General features: G+C 41.9%; 1 protein-coding gene across 6 annotated transcripts; it reads left to right on the top strand.

Annotated features, from left to right (window-relative positions):
- The first annotated feature begins 349 nt into the window (after positions 1 to 349).
- Positions 350 to 26,597, top strand: LOC103465433 (uncharacterized). 6 transcript variants are annotated; one of them, XM_081607476.1, is made up of 3 exons: positions 2,422 to 4,280; positions 19,490 to 19,604; positions 21,068 to 26,597. In XM_081607476.1, exon 3 carries the CDS (start codon positions 21,099 to 21,101, stop codon positions 21,231 to 21,233), a length of 135 nt encoding a protein of 44 aa, XP_081463602.1. In that variant the 5' UTR covers positions 2,422 to 4,280; positions 19,490 to 19,604; positions 21,068 to 21,098; the 3' UTR covers positions 21,234 to 26,597. The 6 variants fall into 6 exon arrangements, with proteins under 6 accessions (XP_081463604.1, XP_081463602.1, XP_081463603.1 ...); XM_081607478.1 differs by lacking the exons at positions 2,422 to 4,280; positions 19,490 to 19,604 and adding an exon at positions 350 to 2,314; XM_081607477.1 differs by lacking the exon at positions 19,490 to 19,604 and having other exon boundaries at positions 2,422 to 2,641.

Here is a 26,597-nt window from a genome sequence, read left to right as displayed (position 1 = left end):
CAAAAAATAAAATTCATAAAACTGCACACGGTGTCAGCGACATCCCTGCCGGACTGCGGTCAGAGAAAAAACTTCTGTGGGGTCTAAATGATCTGTCTCTTCAAACTAATGGAAGTATGAGGGAGTAATGTCAGCTGGACTCTTTCCTACTTCACCTGTGCTGATATGACTACACTGAAATAAAGTTACCTAATAGACTGAGACAATAGTGAATTTTGTCATACAGTAACATTCTAAGCTAATAAATTATGTATCTGATTAAAACAATCAAACAACTTTTACCACAAAATAATGAAGGCAGAATGTTTTCAAAGTCAATGTTTTATCATGGCGGTCACACAGTCCTGATCTCCGTCCTATGGAGAATTTGTGGTTAAACCTGAAAGGGCGTGAGAGTTGTTGCGCTTCCGTTAGCCATATAATTTGACATTTTTTAAATAAATCTGCTCAATGAAAATGTGACAATTTTGAAAAATAAAACCTAAATAAAAAGTTTTGGCAAAAGGCACGGCTTTTTTGGCCATGTCAATATTGCTTTATATCGCAAAACTGTGATGGAAAAATGTTTTCGCATCACACGAGTCACATCCATAATCAACAACCAGGCCACTGGCGCAAACCACGAACAAGAAAAAGACAGGAAGTAGTTGAAGGATGATGGCGGGACATGTTTTTTTAACCCTTGTCTTTACAAATGGGGTCCAACCAACCCCACACCCGTAAAACTTGTATAATTTGCCACAGTCCTCTACGTTTGCCTCAGTCCTCGCACACACAAGGGTTAAGAACTTATCGTGTGAGCAATCTTATTCGCAAATTACTTTAATTGTGTTTCTTTTTTAATGGAAACACCACAATTGCAAAATTGGGTTTTTTCAACATTTTCAGAATACAGGCACACATTCGCAAATGAAACGCAACACCTATTATGTCCATCTACCGCCTCTTCTAACCAATTCCACGTATTGTGTCAAATGAATAATATATATATAAAACAATAGACAATAATTTGATTAAATTGTGTTGAATTATATGGAAAGACTTGCTTCTGGGAAGCACACCATTGAACTCTGATCTGCCAGAAAGTGATTACATAAAAAAACATAATCACTTCTCTTGAAATACAAAGCGTTCTTTGTGGAGTTACAATAATTAAATTTTTAACATCCGACAACCTGGATTGTTCGCTTGATTTTCTCTCAATCTGTGCAGTCTGAATGAGGAAAACTAAATGTCTAAGTGAATCTCGCAGAGTACTCATCGACGAAATGACCTGAGAGAGGCTAAAAAACTTTTTTTTAAAAAAGCACATCTGAGCTGCCACAGAGCGCCGGAGATCTTTTCTCCCTTTCCCCATTCGATTCAAGAAGTTTTCATCTAGCCTCCTTGAACAAGTGTTCAGCTTTCCAGCTTCTTCACCCCCTCTAAGAAGAGCCCATGCTCCATCTTGTGAAAGCGTACACGCAAACACACAGGGACACACAGGACACAAAGACTCACTTCCATGAACACACAGTCAGTGGGAACAATAGACGTAGAGGGGACACCTGCTGGTCTAACACACCCCGTCCTCCTCCCTCCATCCTTTCTATTAAGATTCTCTGTGGGTAGTTTAGCCATGCATGTCGTGGTGAAATCCCGTGAATGATAATGAACTGGGAAAAGTGGAGAGTTTTTGTGTGTGAATGGACCGAGAAGAGGTGGCTTGTTGAATCAGTCCCTCCATCCCCAGCATTCCATCCATCCATCCGGTCCTCCTCCGTTACCTCACCGCCTCCTCTTCCTCCTCCTCCTCCTTGTCGGTGGTGTGTCGGCTGGAGGGACGGCCCCCGTGCTCTGACACAACTCACACGCAGACACACACCTCCGCGATGTGTCACTACCCATTCCACCTGCCTCTTCCCGTCATTCCCCGCTCACCGCTCTGTCTGCCCACACTTGCTGCTCTTCCCTCCCTCGGTTTTTAACCCTTATTTATTCATTTCATTTATTCTGTCCTGAGTCCTTCCTTTCACTCCTCCTTGCCCTCCATCACCCCCATCACCACCACCACACACACTACACACGCCATGTGTCACCACCACAGAGAAGAAAAAAACATGCTCCAGTCGACAAGTGAAAGAGACGAAGAGGAAGAAGACAGCAAAGTGTGGAGCGCGTGCGGAGCCCGGCGACGCCACCGTCCGCCTCCAGCCGGAGCCTCCTTTGATGGAATATCCCGGACGGCGGCGCGCGAAAGGAGGGAGCAGAAGAAAAGAGAGGAGAAGATTAACGGGGCTGAGAAAACGGGACAGGCAGCGATCGCCTCGAGAGGGTACGAAGACTCACAATGAAAGAAAAAAATATATATTTATGACGTTCTCTTGCCAATCAGGTCTCTTTAACAACTTCGGCGCTTTCTTCTGTCGCTTTCGGCGTTCTCCATTCGGGTGTTCATCTCCCGCTCTGCAGCTGCGGCTCCAGTTTTGTCCACAGGCTCTGTTTGGGACTTTGACTAATTGTGAAGCCATTTCCAGGACTTGGGCGAAGACGAGCCTTTCCTCCTCCTCCTCCTCCTCAACCTCCCCACTATTCATTTTTTCATTCTAATTAATTCCTCCCTGTGCAGACCCTCAAAGAATCCCGCTGTCTTTCACTTTCTGTAAGTCTGACTAATTCTCCCTTCAACCCCATGTGCTGTATTCTCCCGGCTCCCCCCATCTGTCTGCCTTTGAGAGGCAAATAATTGGACGTGGAGATTGGCTTTTCTCTGCCGAAGCCAGAGGACAGAGGCACAATTACACACACGCACACACACACACACACACACACCTGGAGCGGAGTATGTGTGCAGTGGTGCTCTGTGTTGTGTATTTTATCTCAACGCTAGAGTTGAAAGTTGCTGCAGAAATGTTCTGATGTGGTTATGTGGGTTATGTTCCGAAGACGATCCAGGCGTAGTGGGTTTTCTCTGACTTTTCCAAGTTGTATGTGGTTTAAATAACGTTTTGTTTGTTTTGTGTGGCTAAAGAAGGTGAATATCATTCTTGCATCCATATTTATGTCGTTTTCCCACTTTGACCTTTAGGTATTTTGGCAGTTTTGTTTTGGGGTTTTTTTTGTATCAGAAACTTTCTCACATGCAAGCAAGAAAATGCCAAGGGGAATGTTTCGCACTAACTTTGATTGTTCCATTTTTTTCTGTTTTTTGTTCATACTCTTCAGTAACAAAATGTGGTTATGCGATATGGATAAATGTTACCTATCGTGTATCTAAAGGTCATGGTCTCTCATACTGCGGGAGAGCAGGCGAATCCAACCAGGACTGGAACCACAATTGGTGAAAAACAGGAGATTTTAAATATATTTATGATAATTTCTCTCCTTAAGTGATCAAAAATAGCTAATCAAAGAAATATACTGAAATTCAATGCTTAGATGCGTGGGTAGAAAATGGAAATAGATTAGGAGGAAATTGCAAAATCCGGGTAATGACTGGTCAAACCGACCGGAAGTTCTATATTGTAGGTAAAATATTGCGATTAAAGGTTATACAAAAAATATTCGCTGGTTTTGGTAAAGAAAGTACCAATGTTTAGCTAATTAGAAAAACATTTTGACATCCTCTGAGATATTTGCCTTATTGGTGAAATTTCATTTTCATTCGCCAGCTTGTAAGGATTTATTTCTGCGAGTTTCCCAAGTGAACTCATCTGTACGACTTAAAACAATAAAGAGACTTGTTGAGGCGATGATGAGGAAGACGCAGCGGAGGTGTTGAAGTGGGAAAACCTGGGATGTGTTGCCATGCTGGCCACATGTGGCCTGTTGGAGGAGATTAGGACATGAATGGGAGGCTTTTCGCTCCGTCTCACTCGGAGGCTTGATGCCAAGTCTCAGAGACGTGACGCAAACTCACCAAAAAGAACCAATCAGATTGTCCACTGTACACATTTTCCTACACACAATTAACAAAATGGGGACTCTAACAGTGTTCCTGGAGTATCCGGTAGTTTTCTCAGCACTCTGTTCAGAATCTCATGCCGTATAATTCAGTCTTTTCTTCTCTCCATTCTCTCCACCTTCCCGCCCAACCATACATCTCCCTCCTCCTCTTCCTCATCCTCCTCACGCTCATACTCCTACTGCACAGCTCCATCGAGTCCAGCCTCACACACACACACGCACGCATACACACACACACTTTGCTGTGGAGCGTGCACATGTGTGGGCACTCACCACAAGTGCATGTGTGAGTGTGAGGATTCAGCCGATCGGACCGACGCAGCGGCAACTCGGAGGTGAGTGTTTGTCGTCCGTTTTGTTCCACAAGTTTTCCTCCTCTGGTCTCGTTACCTCAGGAAGTTTGAGTGCGGAACTAGTGACAGCGGTGGAAGGAGTTGGCATTAGCACTGTGAGTCAAAGGTGGCACTGGTGACATTTGGAGTAGATATGGAGCTAAGATTTAGTTGGTGTCAATTCCGTGTGTGTGTGTGTGTGTGTGTGTGTGTGTGTTGGAGTTGGTGCCACAGGGTGAGCCTGGCTCAGTCAGTACGTGCTCTGGTTAAGAATGACTGACCACAGCTTGAATCTTTTTCCCCGACCAGATCGTTCCACTTGGAGCCTGCGAGGCGTCCTCCCAATTTTTCCCCACTTTCTCATCTCTTTATTCGGTCTCCAGCCCCCTGTCCGTCCTGACTCTAATTCATTTCACTTCAGGGACTTAATTGGAATTCCAGTTCTTAGGCAGGCTCTTGCGTGCTAATTACGAATTTTCACAGAAATGATTTATACATTAAACGATCTCTCTTCGCCTCTTTCAACCCCTATCTTTGTTGCTCTCTTTTTCACTACCCCCTCCATCCCCCCTGACACACACACACATGCACACGCACGCACACACATGCTTGTCCGTGGCAGATTTGAAAATTTCCCGGCGGGGTTGGAGGGCGAACAGAAATAGATCTGGTTCTAAATCAGGACGAAGCGCTTGGCACATGCAGCCTTGCTATCCTCCCTCCCTCCTGCTGCTGCCAGCAGCTACTGCACTCAACATATAAGGGAATGAAAATAACAAAGTGAAAAGTTTAAAAGACTGCTTTAATGCAATGGAACTAAACAGAATTCCATTGCTGTTGGTGGAAAAACCAATCGGCAAAGCTCGCCAAATCCTACAGGCACGAATTCCCAGAGGACAGAAAAGGACATCCTTAATGTTTAAAGCGAATTTCACCTTTAAGACAAACTGCCAATAAACATGGGATGAGCTGCGATGACGTGAAACCGATAAATCGCTTCTGAACAGTCAAACTTTGTAAAAGATTCCAGGCGGCTTAAGCCGTATGGATCGCTCCGTTCCACCTCCCGCGGACGGATTAAGAATCTCAGGCTGGAATTGAGATACGGATCTGAAGCTGACTAGTTTCCAACCGCCCCGTCTGTCTGCCCACCTGTCTGTCTACCTGCCACATGTACGTATGACAGGTCTGATCCAGGAGCAGTGATAGGATAGGTCACAGCCCACCAGCTGCCTCCGGCGGTGCTGGATAGGCGACGGGAAGACATGATGTGGCAGAGGGGGGGAAAAAAAGAAGAATGATAGGAGGATGGGAGGGGGGTGCCAGGTTGAAGCAGTGAGTGTGTGTTCATATGTCAGACTCTGAGCTTGTGACAAGACAGTGAGAGATAAGTGGAATGGGGAGGGGGTTGTAGGGGTGGCATAAGATAAGCAGCACCTGAGTTTAGACAGAAAATGAAAGATAAGAACAAACAAAGAGAGGAGAGGAGAGGAGAGGAGAGGAGAGGAGAGGAGAGGAGAGGAGAGGAGAGGAGAGGAGGTGGTGGTGAAGCCCATCTCTTCTACCTAACCAAGGCTGGTGTCGCAGTAAGACCTACTTGTCCTCTACACCCCTTTTTTACTCTGTGCTCTCAATTTTTTTCCTTTTCTTTTTGTTTGACAATGAACTGACAGCAAAGAACAAAAGAAGACATAATGTATGCAAACCCTCCTTTCCCCTGCACTCAGCAGGGGAAGAGGATGCAGCAAGGAGAACGTAGGCAGCATAACGTACGGGCTGATTGCAGTCGATGCACAGCAACCAAAAGCATGAAGCAGTAGCTGCTGCACAAAGTAGCCGCTCCACTAAGGATTTGCGTGAACTGATTACACTCTATGGGACGCCGTACCTCTTAAAGAGGTGAGCAAAATAAATTACCTTCTTTTCATGACTTGTTAGAAAACACAATGGAAGGATTGAGTTTTACTCGGCTAAACTTACTTTTACGTGTCGATTTTCCTTCACCTTAAACCTAATAACTTGCTTGACCAAACGTAAAGAAGCACTTATATCCACACCTAGTGGCAGAAATGCAAACTGCAACTAGTCTAACAGCCACTGTCACAACTTTCTGTTTTGGAACATTTGATCTGCATCAGAAGTCATATCTGACTTTATGTGTTCTGGTTGCAAAAAGATCAGTGAGATTTGCTAACTGTTGTAACGCTAACTGTTAATGACAACAAAGGAGTAAGAATAGGGATAATTGCATCATGGTTTTCTAATTTAAAGACTGAGAGAAGCGTCATAAAAAGCTTGTACTGGCAATTTTTTAAATGCTGAGGTTTTGGCTACTCAAAATTTTTTTTTTTTCTTTGGTAGAAGTCCAAATATTCTTGCTATATTTTTGATTAGAAAGTCAAAATCCACATGAGAAATCAAATGCAGCGCATCATTAGTTAGACCTGGACGATATGGCTGAAAAACAAACCACAATACCACACGTTTAATTTCAGTCGATATTGATAATTATGGATTAGTTTTTTTTGTTTGTTTTTTTATATCTGAAGCTTTCTCATTTTATCCACAAATTTCTCTCCACGCTGTTACATTTTTAAGCAGTTATGAGGCAAGATGATGAAATCTGAAACTGCTACTGGGCAAGTTACTCAACGACTTGTTGCTAGGTAACCAAAGAGCGAGTTGAGTTAGTTGATGCCACCAGTTTTGTCATGAGAGGTTAAACGGTTAAAGTCTTTCCTCTGTCTGCATCCCCCAGAAGCCTGTGTAGTCGGGATCAGAGTTCAGTGAATATTCTGTCAGACATATTATCTATTGATATCTGTCATGCGTCTATGGCTATATATATTGTTATTGACTTATTGTCCAGCTCTACTATAAGGGAAGCATAGACTGGATTGACAGTACACCAAGGTTTCAAATCCTCTAAAATGGTCCATATTATTATTCCTTGTGTCTACACTTACTTTAATTAGACACCATACAAAGTGTTGGAGTGTTTTATACTGCTGTATGAAGCACAGGGTGGCAATGCTTTTGTTTATCAGAAACAAAACTCTTGGTTCAATAAAAATATATGTGAATCAAAATCTGCCAAGTGTATGAATAATTCTGGGTCAACCTCTACATATGCCACCTTGGCTGAGCTGATAATTTTCTTCGAGCTACTTAGTCTGTTTTTACTCGTTATTGCATCATGAGCATTTCATAGCAGCCCATGCTTACCATCAGGCAGATATATGCTTTTGTAACATTGTCAGTTCTGTCCTCCTTGGCTTTGATATCTTCTACAGATCCTAATAGTATCTTTTCTGTTTGCTTCCCCAGAGAACATAGTGTTCTACTACAAACAGAAAGTAGAAAATAAAATAAGAGTGGAAATTCATTCATTGGTTGGATTTGTACCAAATGGTACAGAGCAAAGTTAGCCCAAACCATGACATTTCATTCATTAAGTGAGCTACTACAGTTGAACAGATTAGTTTTTCCTTCACGTTTTTTGTCATCAGTGGTGCTTATGTACAGAAAATAGGAAGAGATTAATGGTGGGAGTTAAACCCTGGAGCGCTTATGTCAAAAACTAAGATTACGTTCACAAAGCAGGCAACTGGAACTCAAACCTGATTTTTGTTTTCTTGCCCAAAAGCGACTTTTTCACTGCAGTCTGAATGGCCCAATTCTGATCATTCACCCCCCCCAAAGCATCTGATCTGGGCCACTTCCGTATGTGGTACTAATTTGGATATGTGTATGGTAGTTTTCAAAGCGTCTGCCGTCTGAACGGTCAGGTCGTGTTTTATCTGACTTTTACATCATTGATGTGACATGCATCATAATTCTGCATGAGAAAGAGCCAGACTCTGTGAATGTGAACTTAAAGAAGGACCCAGAGTACTGAACAAAATGCTATTATTTTTATGAAACAGTATTAACATATTTAAGCTTATGCTTGTCTTTTGCCTGCCCAGAAGCAGGTGTGTATGTTACAAATAGCCTCAGACTGCTTGGCCAACAATCAGTGCCAAAGCAACAGCACTAGGGGTGCTTTAGCTATGTCTGGTTATCGGCCCATTGTTGTCCTCCAGCATGGTAAGAATGGTTTGGTAATGTCAAATAAGAACTGATCATTCTGGTCAGCACAATGGAGAGGTAATGAGTAGATGTGTCTGATACTTCATAGTTTGGTTCAGCGCTTACCAATACCAGAACTGAAACATTTTATTTAAATTTGATATAAAATCAAACTTTTGACCTTTTCCTTTGAATTATTTTGTTGAAATCTAGGACAGAATTAGGACCAAGTTTATAGGGGTCTACAAAATACTTTAATAACACATTAACATTAACTATAGAAAAACAAAGCAAATTTTGTGAATTTTTTATCTAAATAAAGTAAAAAAAAATTTAAAAAAAAGATAATTTGGGAGCAAGTAAAAACCAAATCTTTTTATAAGTAGAGTTGAGGTGAAATTTCAAGATGGAATTCGAAACTAAAGTATCGATCTTACCACGCCAGTATCAATCCGATACTGATATCGATTCGGTACCAACATTGTTGGTATTTTGGATCCTTCCTGTTTCCACCTCTAGTAATCAGGTTCAAACAGAACTTCTACCTGATAAACTTATAAATGATGGGATTGTTTTCCACGTAGATGCACAGAATTCTTTGGCTCCTCACTTTGGCCAGCCTCCCTTATGTCTCCCCACTAGATAATTGATGGTTTCTCACACACACACACACACGCACACGCGTGCGCACACACATGCACACACCCACAGGAATCCTACTTGACTGATGATTTCAGCTGCGATAATTAAAGAAGCATTAGTCGTGAGTGAATAAAACATGCATCAATCCTGCTTCTAAACTTCCAATCTTTCTGACCCCCCTCTTCCTCCAGTCATGGCTGTGGTTGTTTGTTTCTTCCTCTCCCTTCTCTTCTATTGGATTTTTTTTTTGTTTTATTTCATCTCTCCTCCCCATGCTATTCTCCTTTATCTTTTTATTCTTCTTTCTTCCGGCTCCTTTTGTCATCTTCCCCCTGCTATTTTTGTACTCATATCCTCTTCTGTTTTTTTTCTTCCATCTACCCCCATTTCCTAATTTATCATTGCCTCTCTGTTCTTACACATCACCTCCTCCCCTCTGATTCCATCCTCTAGCTTCTTGTGTTCAGCATTCCCAGGAGAAGCAACAACGTTCTTAGCCGAGCTTCATGTGCACACATGGAGACATTTGGAAGCACACTTTATCTAGCCCGCACACAAACACACACACACACACACACACACCTTTTCGACACCGCAGGTGCTGCATCAAGATAAATGAGCCGTCATTAGCCAATCAGGTCAGCCGGTGGGAGGGCGATGGAATACCAAGGAGCGAGATCAGCCGGTGGAGGTCAAGCTGCTGACAGGGAGGGTGTTTGTGTGTTTCTGGGAGTGTGTTTCTATGTTACCTTGTGCCACTGCACGCTGTGATATTGAGAGGGAGGATTCCCTGATTAGATCTGAGCTCCTACAAAGTTTTCTTCTCCTCCTCCTCCTCACAGCCCGAGCTTTTCCTTCCCTTCCTTCCGCCATTGCCGTTTCTTCTTTTGTTTTTTCCCCCCAGCAGCTCTCCTCTGGGAAGTGGAGGAGTGCTGCAGATTGTTGCTGCTGCCATTTGATGGCCTAATTGGTATCTCCGGCCTGTTGTTTTTATCTCCTCATCAGCAGCTCGTCAAAGTGAAGAAGGCAGAGGTTGAGGAGGAATTAAAAGCTTTTCACATGTTTAGCATCTGCCTCTGAATTTCCTGCAGGATGGAAAGGTAGACGCATAATTTGTGTTTTTCTTGGCATCATCTCAAGAGAAAAGGCAACTGAAGTTGTACAAAACAAAGTTAAACTGGCACAAGTTTGCGTAGCGGCTCTGTAATCATCCATTATCTATTGCATGTCAAGATTGCATTAACATTGAAAAAAACACAACTGAGCCGTTTCTATTAAATAAGGAATGCAATTAAAATCACATGTGAATAACTTAGTTCACATTTGAAAACACACCGCACCAACATCCTCCTCCTGTTTCCTGTCGTCGTCTTTGTCTTTTCCACCAGTAGTAACAGTCGACTGTTGATCACATGACTTGTGTGATGTGAAAGAAGGTGCTTCCATTGCAGTTTTGCCAAACATGATAATTTCCATATGGCCACGTTTGGTTTTGTTTTGGGGGTTTTTCAAAAAATTGGTGCTTTTGCATTAGGTGAATTTACTTTCATACTTCTAATTTGCGCAATGTCAGGGTTAATGGAAATGTAGCTACAGAGACACACACGACAAACAACCCTGCGCACCTAAGGAAAGTCAACCTAACAATCAGGTGTTTGGAATGTGGGAGGAAGCCTAGCTACCTAGAGAAAACCCACACATACAGAGGAAGAGCTGGTTCTGGTTTCAAGTACCAGAACCAACAAGAAGCTACACACATATTTGTGTTTCTCCTGATTAGTCTCCAAAATATTGGTAAAGTAAATGAATGTGGCTGTTCTCACCAAACCTAAGAATAGGGAAGGCAAAGAACTAGTCCTATAAAAACTTTGAATATGATGCTCTGAATCTACAGACCTTCAGCAGCTGCCCATCCTACATAGCACCTGAACCTTTAGCCCATCCCAAAAGTAGTGAGTTTGTGAGATGAGAGAACCTCATCCCTGACGCTATTGGTCAGGGACGAGGTTCTACAGCAAGTGGAGGGGTTAAGTATCTTAGGAATGTCTCCACAAAGAAAGGAATAATGGAAAGGGAAAGCAATAGGTTGATTGTTGCTTCATCTGCAATGATGCAAGTGCTGTACCAGTTTGTCGTGGTGAAGGTGTAACTCTAAATTTATTGGTCAATCTATGTTCCTATCCTCACCTATTGTCACAAATTTCAGGTAGTGACCAAAAAACAAGATTGTGGATACGGTATGTCAAAATAAGTTTCCTCCGCAGGGTGTTTGGGCTCTTCTTTAAAGACAAAGTAACAAGCTTTGTCATCCAGGGGGGACTTACAGTAGAGCTGCTGCTTCTTCACGTCGAGAGGAGCCAGTGGAACATGGCTCAGGGGTCTGGTTAGGATGGACGCCTCCCTGGTGAGGTGTTCCAGGCACATCGCACCAGAAGGAGACCCAGAGGAAAACTTCTTGGTCTGAGTTAGGACATGGAGGGACTATGTTTCTGGGCTGGCCTGGGAACTCTTTGGGATTCTCCCTAGAGAGTGTTCCAAAGTGTCCACGGAGAGAGAAGTCTGGGTCTCCCTGCTTGGGATGCTTCTCACACAACCTGATTATGGATTATAAATCCATTATTATAAGAGATAATGGATGGATGAAAGGGTAACTTTTTCAAGATTGAATGGAAATCCTCATTTTTTTGTTCTTGGTTACACTGTGGGCCAAGGTAATAGATAACTGGGTTTAGGCCTGGGTTATGTTTGGGGTTTAGGTTAGGGTTGACACATTAATGGTAACCTGATATGAATAAGTGACGTAATAAGGACTGATATAAATTTTAGTTTTGTGTGTGTGAGAGTGTGTGTCTGTGTATTTGTTCAGCTATCCTATCAAGGACCTTCTCTGGCATATTTACTAACCTAATGAAGACCGATGGGCCTCATATGGACCAAAGCCCGGTGCTTGATGGACCCCCTTGTTTAGGATGTGAATTAGATGTGTGAATTAAGTTTAGGTCAGGTTTAGTGTTAGGCATTAGGTGTAGGGTAAAAGTCAGAGTTGGGCTGTAGAAATGAATAAAAAATGAATGGAAGTCAATCCAAAGTCCTCGTGAAGATAGAAAGATGTGCTTGTGTGTGTGAGAGAGAGTTCAGTAGGCTTTCAGGATGGCTGCAGGCTTTCTTTGATCACTAATCCTTCCTCTGGCCTGACTTTCTGTCCCTTACACATTTTTCCGTCTGACCATCTTTGTGTTTTTCTCTCATCTCCACTCCAGCGCTCACCTCATGCGTCCCGTTGCCATGTCTGCATAGAGAGCAGCTTAGAGGCGGATATCTAGGGCAGGGTGTCCTCTCTCTCCGTCTTTCTGACTCTGTTTCTTTCTCGTTCTTTCACATGCCCCTACTTTAATGTTGGATTTTTTCTTCTCACATTTAGAATGTCAGGCTTTTCAAATACAAACACAGAGACTTTGTGTGTTTTAGTTCACTGATTTAATCCTGTGAACTAGAACACTTTTCCACCACCACCTACATGCAAAGTAGGTACAGGCACAGAGTTAGAGTTTGAAATGCTTCCTCACTTATAGGATATACTGCTTTAGATAAGACTACCATTACCTAAAATATTCATTCTGTTTGGAGGACAAAATTAGTGTTTAGGACCAGGACATTGGCAAAAATGTGAAATAAGTTATTTATTCCTATAAGCAGAATAACCTATAGGAAGATTATTGAGTTTGTCAAAGATGCCAGTTGTCTTTACCAGAAAAACAGATTCTCATGAGGATCCCTAAATCCTCGTGAGAGAAACTAATTACCTTCCTCATGTTCTGAGCTGAGTGTTACGGGATACATGACACTAGACTTTATTTGGAAAATATTTATTTTAGATGTAAAAATAATACAGCAGTAATACTGTAGGTTATTTAGCTTAAATATTGTCACCCAAACATCGCCATGTTGCAGTGCATTCTGGGTAAATGACATCTAATGGTCTAGCCAAATCAATAAGTAACATTATTAAGCCTTTTCAAATTGAACCAGAGCTCGTTGAAATCAACAGGAATGTAGACATCACAAGAGGTGATGAAGGTGAGGAGGACCAAACAAAAGAAGAGGACAGAGTTGCTGTAGCAACTGAACCTTGTTGTTTCAAGACAACAGTGGCGCCTTCGTATCATGATATTCATATTTATTTTTCACAATTCTCCATGTAGGCAATATTAATATAGATTTTAATGCCCAGAAAAATATGTTGGATGTTTCCTTATATTGTTATACGGAACACGACCGGCTAACTCTTTCAACACCATAAGGCTCCTGTTGACCAACCGTAGAATGTTTCAATACGTTGAATATATTTCAGACCTGAATTGCAGAAGCATTGTGAAAGACTAAGTAAAGGATTTGGATGATAAAGTGAAGCAGTGGTTGGCAGGTAGAACTAAGAACAGGTGGAGTGGTGATGTTGGTCTGATTTCTCATGTGGGTATGGAGGAAGTTAGAGATGCGAGTGTGTATGTGTGTATGTGTGCGTGTGTGTGCGCATGTCTGCGTGCATGTGTGTTGGAGACAAGCACAAAGCAGAGGCCTGTGGAGAAGGAAGAAAGCTCCTGTGTGTTACAGAGTCAATAGGCTCTTTGTTTGCTGGGCCTGGGAGACAGTTAGCCATTAGAACAGACTGGGACTCCACCATACTGAGCCTCACCTGAATATAACCGCACCTGATGAAACGTCTTGAATACCAAACAGTGACAGAATGTCAGAGATTATTTCCAACCATATTTCCCTTTTGGATGCACAGTTTTGTACTCTGAACCTTTGGAGGATCAGGGCTGCTGGTTTAGTTGTGGCCTTCAGTTAATCTGTGATTTTGGGGGAGGGTGGCGCCGGACAGTGTACCTGAGAACTGGATAGAGGGCATTCTGTGTTGAACGAGGGAGAGAGCAGTAGCGAGAAGGAGTCGGAAAAACAGAAAATGGGAGGAGTGGAAAACAAAATGAGGTGGAGATGGAGGTGGGGGTTAGGGGGCAGGAATGCAGCCTGTACAGGTAAAAGCTTTGTCCAGGTACCAAAAAACTAGCAAAGAATTCCCGGATCTGCACCGGTTTCAGTGTTCACGTAATGGTATGGAGAGTGAAACTCGGAACAAAAGAAGGATGCGGAGGTTGGAAAATCACCAGTAGATAGACTTCTGCACCACAGCCAGAGGATGGGAACTGGGAACAGTTTGGAATAGTTGGAACAAGATGTAAGTAAGAACAAAACATTTTCTGAGCTCTTCTGCTTTAAAGTACTCTGAACATTCTTTAGGTTGTAATCATCCTCTTCTCAGCTGTACAACTGCATTTAACTATCTAAATATCCGGATAGCAAATAATTTTGAATTATTTGTAAATTTACAAAGATGGAGAATGTAAAGAAGGCTTAGTGGTAGATGTTTCTCAGAGACAAATTATGCTGCAGTACAAGAAGTCAGACACATGTTAGTAAAAATTTTATAAACAGGATTTCTTCTTTACGTATCTAAATTTGTCCGTTAATATCAGACTTCACACTTTTCACTCTTATTTGATCATGTTGGGCCCCATGCCTGGTTCCTCTGCCACTAAGGCAGCTACCACTCAACTGTTGGTGCAGAACGGAGAAAACACAGCAAGTTACACTATGCGCCCTCGCGACTGGTTGACTCAACATTATCAGCTTTGTGTCACATACAAAACAGTACAATGCGAACGCTGTTTCCTGCCGAGTGACTTCGTGACGTACAGATATGTCCATTTTGAGTCCTTGGACCTCCGAGAAACGAAGCATGTCCAAGTATGACGGTGACAACCTAACACTGCTGCTGCACGTGTTACGTAACAAGTTATTGCCAGCTGATGTACCAACCTTTCATAGCTGGCTGTGAGAAGTTGAGAAGCTAAAGTCTTTCCTCTGTCTGCATTCCTAAGAGTGATGTTGTCAAAATTCTATCAGATGTATTTTTGTTGATATTGATCATATCCCAATCACAGTAGATATCAACGACATATCTTTCAATTTCCTTGAATTTGAAATAATTCAAGGAAGGAAAAGGCAGAGAACATATCTGAGAATTGATGTTAGAATATAAGGGAAGCAGAGCAGTAGCAGTCAGGCAGGAGACAGATGAGCATAAAAACACAGCAAGGAACAAGGAAGTTTGTGGTGATTTCCTTTCCGATCAAATACTGAGTAAAATTGAAGCTGATATTGGCGATACCGATACGATACTTTGTACAAACACTTAATTTACCTGTTAAATCTTGGCTTCATAAAATACAAGACATTACTGTAATGAATTCATTTCAAACACAGAATTACACTGAAGTAGCAGCCTCATTTGCTATGGCTAGGTTATTCAAGAACAGCAGAAAATCATACAAAATATGTGAAAATAGTGTTGCAAACTAATCCTACTGAAATAAATCCTTGTTTAATTATTAAGACCTACTGTAAAATAAAAACCGTCCTTATAAGGGGGAAGAAAAAGTAGTTCCCATCCATCCTGTCTCATTTAGGCAAGATCTCTATAATTAAGTTACTTTCTAACATGCTGTTAAGATACATTATCTCAAATAACTGAAGTATTAAAAGTATTGATGCTTTGTTTTGATCTTTTTAAAACTCACAGGTCTGATATCGGAAGTATTGATATTTTAGTATCAATCCGCACATGAGTACAAGAAACACAATGGAGGTAAAAAGAAAGGACACAATATTTAGAGAATCATCTATGCAATCCTTCTGCAAGACATAGGAAGCCTACATCCAAAGGCAGGTCGTAAGTTTGAATAATGGAAAAAGCTCTGGGTGGAAAGTCTTTGGAGTGTTGACCACTGGGATCGGCATTAGGATTCTGTCACTGAAACTGAAAGGCGCAACGCTAAGCTTATCTATGCTTTACGCACGGACACACACAGTACGCACACGCTCGCATGCCTGCGCGCTCTCCTGCAAACACTGATCGCCTTATCTCCTCGTCCAAACAAGAAGATAACAAATAAGGCACATTGTCTGTTTCCACAGTGGATCTCGATAAGACTCAAATCAGCTTAAATGCTCACAAACACACACCCATGCATATAATCACATAAAGGGAGGCAGAGTGTGTATTCACAGGAAGCAGGCTGAAAAAACTGGGATTTAAAACATGGATAGATGACTTTGACAGTCATCCTACCAGCTCAAAACTCTTTGAGTGCTCGTCTTTCATTCTTAAACCCTTCTTCTCTGCTTGTCTTTCCAGGCCTTTGACTCTCAAATCCCCATGTTTGTTAATAGAGCTGCATTCTGAAATATAGAAACTCACCTTTTCTTTTCATCTAAAACAACATATTCTGATGCAGCAGATTATTATTATTTTTTTTTAAATCTGCACTGTTCTTTGTGATTAAGGTGATGCGCTTCCTAAATATTTCAGGACTGAAGATAGCTGCTTTATAGTTTAGCTTAAATATAAGAAAGATCAACAAAAATAAAAACTGATACATTGCTGGCAAGGAGTGGCAAAAAAGTGAAATGTTTGCTTTGTTTATTTAATGAGATTATTAAGAATGATACAACAAAACTACTTTAGTACTTTTTACTACAAAAGCTAATTCTACTTTTATAGCAACAATTCATAGAATTAGGTGAGACTTTCAAAACAATACAACCACGGTCAATAAAACTAGATAAAACACTGTTATATTACTTGAAACTTTTTATTCTGCTTGGGTTCCTGTACATTTTCTCTCATTGTTCTAATATGAGATTGTCATAGAATGGTAGTCATAAGGAAATACACCTTTCTTTGACCACAAGATGGCAGCAAAGTACTTTTAATACCATCCTTGGTATGTGTAAAATTTGCATTAACAGGCAACTTGTAGCCCTTTTCCAGACGCATTTCTGCTCTCTACACCGTTTGGTTAGTTTTTCCATTACATCCCCCAAATCATGCTACTTTTCGGCCACAGAGTCTGAAAAGTAGCATGATGGAATCTGTACAAGACGCTAACACAATACAACGCAACAATGGAGAACAGGGAAACTATAGAACATCTGCTCAGTCTGTCATTGTTCTTCAAAACTCCAAATATGCTCAGTTACCATTGCGAGTTTCCACAAATGAAGGGTTATTGTAAGGTAGTCAATCTTGTGTCACAACTGGTGACTCTGCTGCCTAACCAATCAATGCTAAGTAGGTGCTAGTGGGAAAGAGCCGAAGTGGGAGCAGTAAGGTGCAGTTCTCTGGGGCTAAATGTAATATTAACACATTGTAACATGACACAATGTCTCTGGCTCTCTTTGTTTAGGTCCTGGAGACCCAGAGTAAGCAAGTCTCTGTTGGCCTGAGGAGTACACATGGTTTAAACTTGGCAAGTAGTTAGGAAATGTTTTTTGTCAAAGACCATTTAGTGCTTCAAACACCAATATATACATTTTAAAATCTATCCTTTTACAGGAGTCAATGCAGTGATTTAGGAACTGATGTTGTATCATCCATTGTATGGTGTTGGTAAGGACTCTGGCAGCAGGAATTGGATGAGCTAAAGATGCTAAACTGTTTTTACACAGACATGTAAAGATAGCCATCTTGTAATTGGATATAAATCTAAATTTCCTTGCTGGACTGCAGGAGGTGTTATATACAGTCTGGACAGGTTACCAGTCCATCACACAGCAATACGGAGACACAGAAGACAAACAGCCATTCACAGACCTAAGAGCAATTTGGAGAAACCAGGTAACCTAGCAGTCATCAGGTAACTGCATTGTCATTTTTCAGGACTGAGAGGACGCCTGAGTACCTGTAGAGAATCCGGACACGGGCTGGGAGACCCTGTAAACTTCATGCTGAACGATAAAAGCATGTGCTCTTTATTCTGTGCTTTGTTTGGTCAGTACTATCCTTTATCTTTGCAATATTTTAAGATGGTCATATGATTTCCCAACAGTTTTTTTGTGGATGTTAAAATTAGGTCTGTGTTCAAAACAACACAGAGGTTTCTTGCATGCTCTTTGGTCCCAGACAGTCGAGTCTATCCTTATATTTATTGAGACCAAATAATAGTGGAAAGAAGTCATGTAGAAAGTTGTGTGTCATCAACAAACATATCAGAAAGAGGCATCATATGATGTTCAAATAAGAAATTTACATACAGAGGATAAAAAGACGCATCTACTTTTTTTCCTCATTCTGAAGTATGACTTAAAATAAGTTTGACTTTGTTCATTTAACATCTTAAAACTGGGAGTCTGTCTCTTTAAAAACTCCTGCTGAAACTCTGCCTTCAGGAAGTAATCACAACATGACTCCTCTATGAATCCTCTAGCAACTTTTTTTTAACCTTTATTACATTGAGAAGTAGCTCCCATAATGAGTTCAGCAAACTCGCAGTTCCACCATTTATTTACTAATTACTGTTGGCTAGTCTGAAGGAGCTGAGTGCAGGAGGTGTGGGGAGGGCTGATCTGTGAGGGGGAAACTCGGAAACTGCAGCTCCAAGGAGGAGCTGAGTCTCTAAGGCGATACCAGATCCACCCAAGATGTTTTGCACAGCTGAATGGTTGCCATTGAGATTAACTGATTTCTCAGGTATGTTTTTAATGAGGGAATAACATGATAACATCATGATGCAAAGCTCAAAAAAGTTGATTTTACATAATACTGCCCCTTTAAAAATATAATCGGTGAGCTTATTCTGAGAAATATATTAAATTTCCTTTGAACTCAATTATAATTCATGGCCAGGGTTACTGCTTTTGAGGTGACTGAACCAATTAGATGACATGGACACATGGGCACACCGCTCTCTCAGAATGAATAAAACTTTTATCAGATTACATAATAAACTCATGACTGATCCGTTGTTTTCCTTCAGCCAGTGTCCCCCCACACCCGACCGTACGCTGAACCATGCCGCGGTCCCTCCAAGCGTCGGGCACGTGGCTGTCCGTTCTCCTTGCTGCACTTGCGGACGCTCGTGGGCCGCAGTCGCCTCCCTCTTCCTCTCTGGTTAACGTTGAGTCATCCACTTTCAGCCGCTTAATAATTCAGAGGCTCCATAAACTGTGTTTTCACCTGTATCATCTTATGCATCGTTCTGTAAAAGCACCCCCGGAAATGACAATCCGGCAAAACAAGAAATGGCCGAGGGTTGGGTGGGGGTGGAGAAGATGTTGAAGGATGTGAGATAGGGATATGTGGGAGACAAGAAGGATAGAGAGTGGAGAGAGACAGAAAAGGAGAGGGAGAGAGAGAGAGAGGTGTCTGAGCTCTGTTGTAAAACCTCTGCAGGGCCTTGTAAGCTGTCAGACAAGCTGAGGGTATTAAAGCCACAGAACTGGGAGAGATACACACACGCGCACACACACACACACACACACACACAGATGCGGATCGTTGTGAGGAGAGAAAATGTTACTCCTGATACCACCATGACTGACTCACTGCTGTGTTTTATGGCTTTCTATTCCTATGTGATTTTCTCTGGCGTGTCACATAGGGTCTAAAGCCATTGGGTACAGAGTGGGAGATCTGCAGACGGGGATTAGATGGATGTATGGGATGGCAGAGCAGGGATAAAAAGAAGAACCCTCCCACCCCCCCGAGATTCGGTGGTATGTACGTACACATGCACACACACACAGCTAAGTACAGCTACGTACTGCCGGGGGCGGTTTTGTCTTTCCTCGTAGGCAGCTTGGAGCGAGGTTCAGCTAATTGCCCCCACATGAGCCGAGCCAAAGACGGCATCAATCCCTAAAGCCACACACAAATAAACACGCGGGCTTGAATGCAGAAATTTTATGTTCAGTCTGCGCCCGTGTCACGCACACCCTCTCTCCCCCCTCCCTCGCTCCCACTTGCATCCTACCTACATACACACATGCAACACACGCATTGTGCGCTCGCTAGCGAGGCTTGCTTGCTGCCGCCGCTGCTGCTGACTCAGGTTCGTATTTAATGAAGCTCTCGGTTTCACCTCGCCTCTCCTAATCTCACTGCTCATTTGTGATTGGCTGCGAGCGCGCTGGCGAAAACTGTTAACGTTGGGAGTTTAGTGAGCCTTAAGACTACTTTGGTGGTGAACGGGGAAAAGAGAATGCCCGGGATGGAGAACCGGTGGGAGAAAGTTCTTTGGCTGCAGATGTGGGAAGTTGGAGGGGAAAAATGTGCGAAGAAGCATAATGGAGAAAAACTTTTTCTACTTGAGGAGTGCCAGGGCTCCATGTGCTGCCAGACTTTACTGCAGTGCATACATGTGTGCGTGAGTGCGTGTGTGTGTGCGCCGATTCACTTATTGATGGAACCTACACAAGTTTACCTACATAATTTCTGCTATTGACTGTACACGCATTACCATGAAAAGTACACTCCTACGTATTTTCATTACAAATGTGCACAAAACATTTTTGATATTCTACTAATGTCAAAAAAAAAGCACAATTGTGAAATTGCGCTGCGTTGTTTTACCTGATTGGTATAAAAATGCATCCAGCACACAAGTCCATGTCAGGTTCATGAGGTGATGTCAGATTTTAGCAATATCTTAGAAAAATTAAGATTGACATGAACCAGTTTTTTTTTTTTATTATCATGTCAAAAGAACATTGAAGATGCTCCCTTTGTGTTTTCACAATCAGACTAAATGTTTGTTCAATTTAAAACTGTTGAAACTATTCTCTGTTGACTTTGGTTTTGTTGCACTCAGCTTTATTTTGGGGTTTTGTATATTTATATTCTGCTCCCTGTGTGTGTTCTGTCAGCCATTTCTCCCGTTTTCTCAGTTCAACTTCAGTTCCTTGCCTTCCCTCACAATTGCACCAAGGGAGTAATCAACTCCCCAGCTGTAGTATCTCTCGCTTTGTTAGCCCTTTGTCAGATTCACAGCAGCCTGCTTTATTGTGTTGCTCTCATAGTTATTATGCTGAATCTTCCTGAACTTTAGTTTTTGAATGTTCATTTTTGTTTGTTTCGTAGATAGTCAGACATCTGGGTGAAAAGCCTTCATAGTTTTTATCAGATCCAGTTAACCAAGAACCGTCCGATGAATGCCTAACTCACCTGTTTTCCTGTGCAGGTCCTTGTGGATGCGGCGCGTCAGGTAGACCATGCCCTTCACCTGTGCCTGCTTCTGTGGTCTGAATGGCTTCTGCCGCAGAGGAAAGAAGAAAAAACAGGACCAAGCATCAGAAGAGGAGGTTGATGAGGACGGGCATCACCGGGATGAGGAAACGGTGGTGTGACTCCAGCGCTGTTGGCTGAACTCTCTCTCTTATGTTAAAACACTGTAACATAAGACCAAGGTTTCAGGTCTCTGCATATCAGGGGTCTGGGAATGTTCCCATAGAGGAAGTGAAGGGGTTTCAGGTTTTAAATACATATTTTTCTTCAGGTGTTTCATGGAAAAGATTTGGTGTTCTACTTCTTTTTCTACTCTCACAAACCAAAAGGCCATCTAAATTTGTTCTCATGATAAGACTGATGAAAATGAAAGCCTCTGAACTCTTTGCTCATCCTCCATTCCCCAAACCTGCTATGCTCTAATTTTCCCTGGGCATCTGCCTGAGAACTTTGCTTTTGCTGATAATATTCAAAAGATAAAAAAGAAAAAAACAAAGGTCTGATTCGTTTCTTGCCAGAGTGTGAAGAGACAAAGGTCTCTCAAAATCCATTATTCTGTTCAGGCATACCTCTCCTCGACGCCCCGTCTTTCCCTTCTCTACCTTTATTGCGCCTCCTCTGCGGCGGCTGGATTGGAACCGAAGCTCCGTGGAGCTCTGCACCTACTCACCTGCTTACTTACGTCAGATCGACTTAGTGAAAACTTCAGCCGAGTAAGAAAGTGTAGAGCAATTTCCAGAGTCGCCCGCTGAGGGGCCCCGAGCCCATCTCGGATTTTCACGCTGAGCTGACCCCGATCTAAAGCCAAAGCAGCTGTCCAATCAGTGGCTTAGCTGGAGTGTGAAGAAGGGAGTCAAGGGTCAGAATGAGAAACGGGGGTTTGGGGAACTTCACTCCCTTGGTGCTGCGTCTTCTCTAATATCCGGACAAGTAATTACCGAGAGGAACAACCACAAATGCAGATGCTTCAATTAATGTCCGTCCCTGTGGGAGTTGAGTCTCTCCCTGCAAATGCCACCACAATGCACTTCCAGCTGTCACCTGTTAGAGGGCATGGCAACGCAAGCATGCTAGGGTGCTCATGTTTCTTCTTGGCTGCCACAATGGTGCTTTCGAAGTAGAAACAAGTGGTTGACATATCTTCTGCCGCCATGCCGCAGGTTTTCCCGGGCGCATCCGGACGCCCAAAGACAAAAGGCCAGCGCACTGGTCTCATTAGCATGCGTGATTATGCATTGCACGTCCAGTCAGGCGGTGGAGATGTAATTAACCTTTTCCAGCAGGAAACAGATGCCTGGATGTCACACACACACACACACACACGCATACACACATGTCTGCTGTCAGGGAAACAAAGCCGACGTCACGGTGTCACGGAAACAAAGCCCCGAATGCGCCGCCTGGCACTTTCTGATAATCCCCTCACGCATATTTACATTCATGGCTTAGAATACGCCTCGGTGACACCGCCTCCACCCTCCTACCCCCTTCACCTCTTTCCTCAGTTGGCACCCACCAACCCAAGTCACACCTTTTCTGTTCTTTTCACCTCAACCGCCCCCCCTAGTAGCCCTGCTATCTTCCTCTTTTTCATCATCTCTCCTTAAACTTTCTCCTTGGTCGAATTCATCCATTTATTATCAGTGGATGGTACATGGCCCTGCATGGCAGCTCCCATAGATTAACCCCCACTCTTGCTTTCACATATCAGGGATTTCTTCAGGCGGGTAAGAAAGTGAAGAAAGAAGCTGCTTTACGACAGATTAATGGACGGCCCTGATTGCGCCTGTTGGTGCGGTTTTGCGTCTGAGCTGAATCGACTGTTTACTCGTTCTCCCGCCACTACGAGCGGCGAAATGAAACAAAGCGAAAGCCATTTCACAGTGTAGAGCACCTATTATGATTCAGTGTTACGGCGTGGCCCTAATGAGAAAGAGAGAAAACGAGAGGAGGAGCAGAAGAAGGAGAGGAAGAGACAGTAATGAAAGCGAGTTGGATATATAGAGGAGGAGGGCTAACGCTAGACAGAGCAGTCATGCTAATTGGCTACAGTGGATAACTTTCTTCGGCGAAAATGAAGGTGTGTGGTTAAAAGAACGGCCTTATCTGTCTGCATTGCTCTCATTTAACGCTCCCTCCATTTCACCTCTTTTAATGAGAGGAATATTCACCGCGGTAATGGCAAAGAACTCTTGAGTTGACGGCAATTTGTTGCTCAGGCTCGCCGCGCTCCGAGACGGGGCTGAGGCAAGGCGCTCTCCTTGCCCCAGCCTCCTGCTATGGATCATGACAATTTTCAGGGATTGTAACTCAAGGACAAACAGCTAAAAATAGAAGGGTGGTGCACGACTCCTGCGGTAGTGGCGAAGGGAGGAGGTGAGTACGCGGAGGGATGGGGGCAGGAGGACCGCGAAAACGAGTTCTGTCGCATTAGATTTGGGTCAGAGGCGAGGGAAAAGCCGGCGAAGCGGAGAGCGTTCCAGACGGCTGGGAGATTCATCGCCCGCCGCTGCGTGCTCCTTTCCTCTTTTAACACCTCGCCTTTCTCCTGCACACACCTGCAGAGACAGCGCTGGGACACATGGAATGGACGGGGGAAGCATTGTAAAACATTTGAAAGAACAACAATAAAAAGATATAAGGATTAGTACCAGGTTAGACAAGGAGGATAGAAAGGTTAGTGTGTTGTAAGGTGCACCTTGCTTGGATCATACCGTTTAATTTATGGCCTCCTGTTCAAGGCCCTCTTGTGTTGCATTATTCACATGATCCAAACAGGCAAAACTTACTCCAGAACTGCATCAGAGGTCCTGGAAAAAATACAAAAAACCCACCATGTTAAAAAACAAAATTCCATCTATGCGGAGCAGACGCAATGTGTCATCAAAGTTTATTATGTAAATAGAACCAGTACAGCAAAAGAAAAACTAGTTGTCCACTACATTGGAAATGGCTTGTAAACGGGGCACAATGACGGGCTGTTTGGGGTTCCATAATGGCAGAGCAGCATTTGACCGGCTCAGTTGGAGGCAGATCGTCTACAGATGGCAATTGGGAGATATTTGGTGGAAAAAAAAGCTGAAATCACAAATCCTATCCAGTTTCCATAACCTGTGGAACTTGGTGGGTTTTACTCACTGGTGTGTGACACAGGTCAGGTATGAGTGCTAATTAGGCTCCATCTTCATAAAATGGGTTTCCTGCCCATGTGGTTTTAATGTATAATTCTGGACAGATAGTTGGTCTCAACTAGAAACAAGCTGCGCACGATTTATCTGGGTCCCATTTTTAACTTATGAGTTAAAAAAGTTAAACCAAATTGTGCATCTTTTACTTTAATAACTTGCTTTTCATCTTCAATGCCTCAAAATGAGATCAAAATCTGTTGATAGTGCCTTTGCTAATAGGAATCAAATTGCTTAAATGAATAATTCAGGACCTGCAATGGTCAACAAACACCATTCCTTTACCTACAGGAAAAACAGATTTCATATTTCTATGAAATCTGTTTTTTTTTTTTTTTCTAAGGCTAATGTTTAGGAAAACCTGAACCAAATATTGTGACTATTCCTTTAATAAAACACTTATTTAAACTGCCAGACTTCAATGCAAAACTCAGATGGTTATATTGCCTTGTTGACTAAAACCACTTGTTTAAATGGATTGTTATGATTTCTTTTTAACTGGGGATGTGAGCAGTTCATATGATGAAGAATATTTTCTTAACTTCCTGTTTTAGAAATGCACTGTTTTTCTGAGGATTAAAAAAATAAAATAATGACATGCCAAGACCAAAACAAGTGGCTGCGTTTCATGTAAACACTCCTTATAAACCGCCGATATGCTGTCATATTAGCCGGTAATGTACCTTTACGCCTGTGGTCATTTAAACAAAGACTGCAGTTATGAACGGGCCGCTGCGGTGTCCCTCCAACAGGAAACATATCAGGTGCATTTGACAAGAGATGCTAGCTGCGTTTCCATGACAAATGTGCGCAAAATTTTTCCCATAATTCTAATATTCACAAAAAACATAATTTCACTTTTGTGGTGTTTCCATTAACTAAGAAATGCAATTAAAATCACACAGTGACTTGCTTGTGTGACAAGTCACTGAAAACCATATTCATATTTCACCTCATCCAGGCACAAAAGCTTTCTATTGATCAACGTTTCCATTCAGAAAATTTGTTTTCAGGATTCCAATTTGTTGAATTTCATGGTCAATGGAAATGCAGGTACTATACGGCAGAAAGTGATGTGTAAAACTTCTAAAAAATGCATTGATAGTTTGAGATTTCATTAAAATGACATCAGATAATTCTCTTGTCAAATGTGCTTGCAATATGCTATTCTGCAGTACCTGTTTTACAGACCAACTTTGTCCTCTGTTTTTTTTAATTCACTGCCAATTTGTAAAGAAATGCCTTGCAATGTAAACATTATTATTATTATAATGCAAACATGACGCATTCAGGGTTCCACAATTTTTCATTAGGAAGTATTTCTTCACTTTGGATCGCAAGATCCACAATATTCCATTTAATCACCTTCACCAGATGTTCAAAGTTTTACCTGTATTGTGTCCCTGTTAAGGAAACCTAAGAACTGATGAATACCTCAATATTTAATAGAATGGTCCAGTAAAATTTTGAAAGCAAAGTCAGATTTGAAAATATTGGTTTAAATGTTTAATGTCCGATATTTTGTTAAATCTCCTTTGATGGTCCAAATGAATTTTCTGTTAAGTTAAATAAGCCAGAAATAAATGAACATTATAGGTTGTAGTTGGAAGTGACAGAGCTAGCCTTTTAGCTATTAGTAAATCATAAATTTACCAATTTATGATTGGTAAATTTTACCAATCATAAATTGGTAAAATTTATGATTTATTAGAGAAGCATATTCTCATACTTGAGACCTCAAAAGTGTTGGAAGGAAATGAAAAAGAAAAATAAATAAATTTAATCCAATAATTTTTTTAAATTAAATTTTAAATTGCTTTTTTCTTTGAAATATCTTTTCTTTTTTTTATTTTATTTTTTTTTATCCAAAACCTGATTTATATTATTTGTGGACATGTTATTTGCCATGCTTAGCTTTCTGATTGGCTGCTGGACACTAATGCAAAAACCAAGAACTCTGGATATGAAACAAAATTTAATGTGTGATTTATATAAAATGTAACATATTTTCTAATAATTCCAAAAAGAGTATTGTGCTGGCTTATTATCAGGTAGCAAATTATGACTTTATCAATCTATTTATGTCATAATACGTTAACTGATACTAAAAAACGTGTGGCCAGTAAAAATAAGAATCGCAGCTTTTATGCTAAACAAATGTAATAATAATTGAATAGTGAATAAAAGTGAGGAAAATAAACTGTCTAAAAGTCAACACTTTTTAAATGTTTTGTAGCGATTTCTGTGGCTTTTCATGCTAATGCTGATTGGGCAGCCATGGCATTAAAAGGTTTTGGATTC

The sequence above is a fragment of the Poecilia reticulata genome, chromosome 5, assembly GCF_904066995.2.
Source record: "Poecilia reticulata chromosome 5, P_reticulata-male-v2, whole genome shotgun sequence".
Lineage (NCBI taxonomy): Eukaryota > Metazoa > Chordata > Actinopteri > Cyprinodontiformes > Poeciliidae > Poecilia > Poecilia reticulata.
Note: the sequence above shows the minus strand (reverse complement) of the source record. Positions and strands in the feature narration are given on the sequence as shown.

Bases quoted from the DNA above. Each gene is read 5' to 3' on its own strand.
- LOC103465433 (XM_081607478.1), top strand. From the start codon at position 21,099: ATGCCCTTCACCTGTGCCTGCTTCTGTGGTCTGAATGGCTTCTGCCGC.